This window comes from Parasteatoda tepidariorum, chromosome 1 (assembly GCF_043381705.1).
Source record: "Parasteatoda tepidariorum isolate YZ-2023 chromosome 1, CAS_Ptep_4.0, whole genome shotgun sequence".
Lineage (NCBI taxonomy): Eukaryota > Metazoa > Arthropoda > Arachnida > Araneae > Theridiidae > Parasteatoda > Parasteatoda tepidariorum.
Genome location: NC_092204.1, coordinates 107,692,791 through 107,699,491, shown reverse-complemented (window position 1 = coordinate 107,699,491; position 6,701 = coordinate 107,692,791). Strand labels below are relative to the sequence as shown.

Below are 6,701 nucleotides of genomic sequence, written 5' to 3'. Positions count from 1 at the left end.
TATATATATTTTATTTACTGTATATTGTTGTATAGCTAATAAATTTATGAAGTCTCGTTAATGTTGCGTTGTGGTATCTGGAATTTTAGAAATTTACTCTGGAAAGTCTGGAAAACTCAGGGAATTTTTTTTGATCTGGAGAGTGGCCACCCTATTATTACTCTGTTTGATTTTATTACATTGAGAACATAAGAACATTTGTGTTTGTCCCATTAAATTTTTGGAATTAAAAAAATACTTGTTTATATTTTTGTGAAATATAATGCTATTTATTATTCTGAGAGTTGCCTATTATGCCTAATAGCAGTTCCACAAGGATTATTATAATTACAAATATTCTGCCAGTATAAAAAATGGACGAATGAGTCTCACTAGTTGAATTATTTCATTTTGCAAATTAATATTTCAAAACTTAGAACCTTAATTAATTGGATATCCAATTATTCATAAATGCTTACATAACATAACAAAAATGATTTACATCATATTGAATTTTCATCACTGTCTGTACATGAGTTTTTCTGTAGGGAGTTTGTTCTACCTCGTACATTGCAGGTGTTTTTGGATTTAGATCCTGTTATGTAATATGTTTTATTTTCATGAACACCAATATGTGCAATTCTATTTTCTTATTCATCAGTAATGCTAAACACAGAATTTTCTTGCAGGGAATGTGAAAGAACTGCTGGAGTATCTACTACAGATCTTGTTGGAAGGTAAAATAAAAAGTATTCTTGTAAAATATATCTGTCAGAGATAGCCTTCAACAGTTTAAACTTAATTCACAATGTCTACCAGTTGGTATATAACTAAATAAACTCAGTTGGTATATAACTCAAAATAAGTTGATATGTAACTAAATGACTAAAGTTGAAGCATTTCAACAGATATTAAACAGTTCTGTTTTAGAAACTTGCCTACACTTTTTCATCTTATTTAAATAAATGTTTACATCATATTTAATTAATTTCATTGATATACATTTAATTATTTTTTGTTGATTATTTGAGAATAAAACCATAGGTGTAAGAGTTTAATAAAATATTATTTGGATTGGTGCGTATAAATAGAGTTATTTATGTATTATTATTAAAATGGATGGGTTGCATCATTGGATGTATCTCTGGATATAGTCATGATTAAAAAATAGTTAAATGATTCAAATGTCATGATAGATAAATTAAAGGCCGAAACAATGTAAGGTAATTAAATTAAATTAAGGGGAGCGTGATCGTTAATGAAAGTGGTTGTACAATGCAACTGTGGGATAACAATAACCCAATTGGTTCAAAGGGTCACAAAGTGTGAGGTTTGAACAAATTGGATGAAATTGGTATCACCAAATTTGGAAAAAGGGTGAAACTAAAATAAGTTAGATATAGATTTTAAGAAGATAAAAACGATAAAGTCATGCTATATCCAGATACAATTTAATGAAATTTTTGTGATGTTTCCAAAGAAAGAAGGTAAATGCCCGTAACAATAAAAAAAGGTACTCACCACACACAGAAGAAGAAAAGGTGATAACTAATAGCTATAAAGGTAAAGCTAAAAAAACAATCACACAAAACTTTCTGTTCAAACTACTTATTTTGATTATTTCGTAACAAACAAACAATATGATTCCAACACATTTTGTGGTACAAAAAAATATCTTTTAAAAGGAAATGGGTGACAAGAGATTTTAAAAAAACCAAAGGCGTCATGCTTAAAGTTATATATAAAAGAACGAGTAATTTAGCCGTTAAAATAAATATGAAAAGAAAACTTAAATTTGAGAGGGCTTTTAATGTTAAAGAAAATTAAAGGTATAAAATGTTGATTTTAAATTTTACAGAAATTGATTACAGCTATGGATTTAATTTAAAATAAAGGTTAAGAAAAAAATGTAAAAAGAAATCCCTCTATACGGACCCCTCGATATCAAAGTCCGCATCACGGAGAATTTAAGAAAGGGTAACCTGCCCGAAGGCTCGAGAAAAAGAGAATGTATTCAAAAAGACCTTAAAAAATTCCTTAACTGGAGTAGACCAGAAAAATTACGGCCAATTAAATTTAAAGAGGCGGAGAATTTGAAATTTAAAGGAAAGAGATTGGTTAGTTAGCCCCCCTAAAATTAAAAGAAGAAAAAGAAAGGCGTGAATAGAAGGGTTGGTTGACTTTCCCCACAGGAAGTGCGACGACCGCAATGACCATGAGAAAGGTCAACAAGAAAGTTTAAAAAAATTGCTAAATTGAAAAAAAGGAATAACGTTTAAAGAAAAATTAAATGCTTAGGTAAAATTAGAAATTAAACTTTCACATTACATTAAGTGTAAATGTGACAATAGGGTTACATTGAATGAACTCAATGACATTGTTTCATTAAATTTTTCCCAGAGGCATACATTCTAAAAACAAATAAAAACTTTTAAAAGTTGTTATTTCCCTTTATTTTCTCCCATTAGTGAACAGAGTATATCCCTTTGATGCAGAATTTTTATTAAATATATTTTTCATACTTTTTGATTTAGGTCAAAATAAGTGAAAAGTATTTTATTAAGCATTTTAATAAATTATGGTTATGATATAAAGTGGTGTCTTTTTATGTATTAAAGGTTAAAACTTTCAAGCACATCTCACTTCCAAACAATAATTTTTCGAATTTACAGTTATTTTGATCTAAGATATTGCATACAAATTAATTATTATTTACCAACTATATTATCTAATTATTTTGTATTATTTTCAGAATGCTTCTCTTAACTAAACAGCATCATAATCGCGGAGATAAAGAGTATGGCATTGATAATGAACATGTGGGAAACATTAGTAGAGTAAGATACTTTTATTACATCTTTCATTGCTCTTAAGGTTTTTATTTTTGTGAAAGTTTTAAAGTAAATATGTGTATGCAGTTGCTTCGTCATGGACAAGACACTTAAAGCTTGTTGTAGTTTATATTTATGGTAAAATAAAATGTGTGCAATCTTTTTAAATATTTTTAAACTGCAATATATTATAAATATTTATCTTTTTTTTTTATTTAAGTGGGAAAATGTCTCTAGATGTTGTCAAAAAGTTGAATCTTTGCAGTTATGTTTCTTTTTTAGTTAATTTGTAGTTGCAAATCCTATTTTATTTTAAATTCAATGATGTTTATTTTTTATTCATTTTCTTATCATAAGAATAATTAAATTACTTTTTATTAGCTAACAATTGTAAAAGAGCTCTCTTAACTCATGTAATAACTAATGCTGTTGATGATAAGGCCATTGCATTAGTATTCCCAATGATTTATTGATAAGGCAAGAAGCAGACCAGATAAAAGTTAGGGAATTTTATTAATCTGAAAAAATTAAGGAAGTGTAAGGGAATTCAATCAATATATCCAAAATCTCAGAACAGGAATTAGTTTGGATTTTAGGTGCATATTTGAAAAAAGGGCCATTATTTTTTCCAAAATATAGTACAAATTTGGAAAACTATTTTCTGATGCTCAGTTTTAGTTCAATTCATATCAATAAAAATCTACTATTTGTTTGTTTGCTGTATTATTGTTTTTATATTTATAAAATTAAATAAAAATGTTATCAATTTTAAAAAATATTTTTTGTAAAAGGTTGATTTAGCATTTATTAGAAAATATTGTCCTATCAAAAGTCAACAATATTAAGAGACTTTACTTGGAGTTTCATCTGACATATTTGTTGACTTCATTTATTTTTGTCTCAATCACTGTTAAAAATTTTGTACAAAATACTGTTACATCTTATTACATTGGCACAAAATGAAATATTAGAGTAATGCAAATTGATCTCATTAATGTTAATTTTGTATTTGTTAACTTCCAGGATTCTAGTACCCATAGTCCCTGGACTGGTATTTCCCAATTTCTACCAACTACTCAAAAGATTATACAGTTTTCTGAAGGAAAAGAACCACAAGTATAAATCAGTTTTTTTTAGAAAAATATATTTCTTTTATGGTTATTATTGATTTGTAAATGTAAATATTTATTCTTTTTCAGCCTGGTGATCGCATCATTTACGTTGCTGGGGCCTTTGATCTTTTCCGTATCCTTTATGAATTATTTCATGTTTATATCAAGGAAATTCTGTTCAAAGCTCTGTAGTTTTATGTTTCAAGCTCTGTACAGCACTTTTAGCGTCACATTTTTAAAACTTTTATGTATGAATTGTAAGCACTGTTCTTAAGCATTTCTTCACTGTTTCAAATAAAGATTTTAAACATACCTTACATTTTTCTCTAATTGAGACACTTTTTCAATAATCGTCACGTTTGTTGAAACAAAAAAGATGTTCTGTTTTTATATGGATTAATTCATTTTTATTTATTGACACATTTAATATGTTTGAAAAAACTAAGCTAACTTTGCCTCCGCAGTTAAACTGCATAATAAAAAAAGCTACAATGCAATGAATGAAAAAGAAAGCGTGAAATGTAGTTGCCTGAATTTCAAGCCCTTTTTTTTTTTTAATGCTTTCTAATTTTGGCTTCAGTTTTTGTGCGGTTTCGTCAATTAAAGCATAGTATATTTATACAAGGTGATCAAAGCCCTTTAGAATTGCTTAACTAGAAAAGCTTGAAGGCATAATCGCAACAATGAATTTCTACAATGTCTGTACTGTTTAAAAAAACATTTAGTTATATATTTATATAAAAAAAAATAATTAAGAATTACTATTAATTAAAAATAATCTATTAAGAATTTATTTATCCCTGTATCAAATAATAATTTTATCCTTAATATTAATGGTAGATGTTGGTCATGTAGATTTTCTACAAAAAGCCAAGGCTGAAGGGGATTATGTTATTGTAGGCCTCCATACTGATCCTGTAAGTATAATATATTTAAATCAAGTCTAAAACTTCAACACTTGTTTTTTCCTCCCTTAGAAACTTTTGGTATTTTTTTAATAATTTATTGAACGAAGTAGCATTACAGTATGAATAAATTCTGAATTGCTTTCAATAAATTTTTAACTGCTTGACTTATCCGTAAGAAATTTAATTACTGAGGATATGTTTTATACCATTCTAAAACACTTTGCATTCTTATCAATTATGTACAATATGCATGACTCTTTTGTATTAATATAATATGATTTATAAACATGTATATTTTAAAAACACTTGTAAAAATATAACTTTATTTGTAGGTTGTTAACAGGTACAAAGGAAGTAATTACCCAATAATGAATCTTCATGAAAGAGTTTTGAGTGTTCTTGCCTGCAAGGTTAGTTTTTACTTTTAGCAGTTGTTGGGGAAATACATTGAATTCAGTGAAGCAAATCAAATCCAGATTTTCAAACTTATTAAAACTTTTGTATTTGAAAAGCTATGCAATTGATTCTTTGGAACACNCCCAATAATTGGGAAGCCAGGGTTCATTATTTTGAGAAAATATTTCCGTTTTGTTTCCATAACTTTTAATTTCTCTCTCTCTTATTTTTACAAAGCTATTTTTTTTCTATTATTTTTACTTATTATATTATATAATTAAAAGAAAATTAGTAAAAAATAAAATACACACAGATAAATGCACTGACTGAAAAAATAAAACAGGTGTTTAGAGTAATACAAGAAATGTCACAGCCACCCTTTCCTTCAATAAGCAATAAAACACTCTTCCCACCATTCCTTTTCTTCTCACTGATAAAGACGATTCTCCCTCAACATAACACACATAGTCATTTGATACCCAAAAATAGCCGTCTTAGTTTAAGATACGGGAAAATGGTTAGCATTTTTAACTTATCTTTATCGTATTTATGGCCCTGGGCTCTTTTGTCCTCTTTTTTAAAATGTCAAATATCAACAGACCCCTACCTATTCATAAATTGTCTCAAACAGGCAATTATCTAGAATTTCTAGGGGGGATTTCAGTAGGGAAAGATTCTTGTAGACATTTTCTATTTTTTTTTTTTTTTTTTTTTTTTTTGGTGGTTTTGTTAAGAAAATTTCTCTGAAATAGAATCATTCTAAATCTTCTCTTACGTATAAGCGCTCACAGTGTTATTCCATCATTATTAAAACTAGACATTTCCAGTCAATTCGAAATTTTGATAAGTATAAGTAGTAATTCTGTTTACTTTTATATTTTGTTTCATTAATTGCTTTAACTTAAATTATTAGTTGTTATTTTTTCAAATAAAGTTTATTTAAAGATTTTGCAATAATGTTTATCGTTGGATAATAAGAAGTCATTAAATAAATTCTGGGGAGGTAAGCAAATGTTTGTATTAAATCACTTACTAATACATTGATTATTATATGTTTGCAAGAATTGTTTTATAGTTTGTATATTAAATTTATTTATACAGTACATCATTTCATGGTTTTACTGTTCATTGCGCATGAATTTATTTTGAACGCACGGAGCTACTTTTTATTTATATTTGTAAAATCAATGTAACTTTTTAATTTTTAAAATTATAAATCGAAACTTAGAATTTTAATGACCTTTCTATAACTTTGTTTTCATTCAGAAATTTAATGTCACGTTTATGTTTATAAGGACATTTATAAAATTAATAAAAAATTTTAATTAAAAAAATTATATAAACATTGATTATTTATGTTCAAATATAAATAATTATCACTAACTTGCATTTTAATTAATTAAAACAATGAAGAATTACTTTAAATGCTAAAGTTTCCTAAAAAAATTCATAGAATTTTATTACGGTAAAAAAAA

The 6,701-nt window shown here is 26.8% G+C and overlaps 1 protein-coding gene across 2 annotated transcripts in view; it reads left to right on the top strand.

Moving 5' to 3' along the window:
* Positions 1–6,701, top strand: part of LOC107439470 (phosphoethanolamine cytidylyltransferase) — a 34,204-nt gene that overhangs the window by 13,014 nt on the left and 14,489 nt on the right. For both annotated transcript variants that reach the window (XM_043041289.2, XM_071185022.1), the window contains 6 exons: positions 669–716; positions 2,732–2,816; positions 3,834–3,926; positions 4,010–4,055; positions 4,763–4,839; positions 5,163–5,240. In XM_043041289.2, the coding sequence (XP_042897223.1) occupies positions 669–716; positions 2,732–2,816; positions 3,834–3,926; positions 4,010–4,055; positions 4,763–4,839; positions 5,163–5,240 (427 nt within the window). The remainder of the gene's footprint in view (positions 1–668; positions 717–2,731; positions 2,817–3,833; positions 3,927–4,009; positions 4,056–4,762; positions 4,840–5,162; positions 5,241–6,701) is intronic.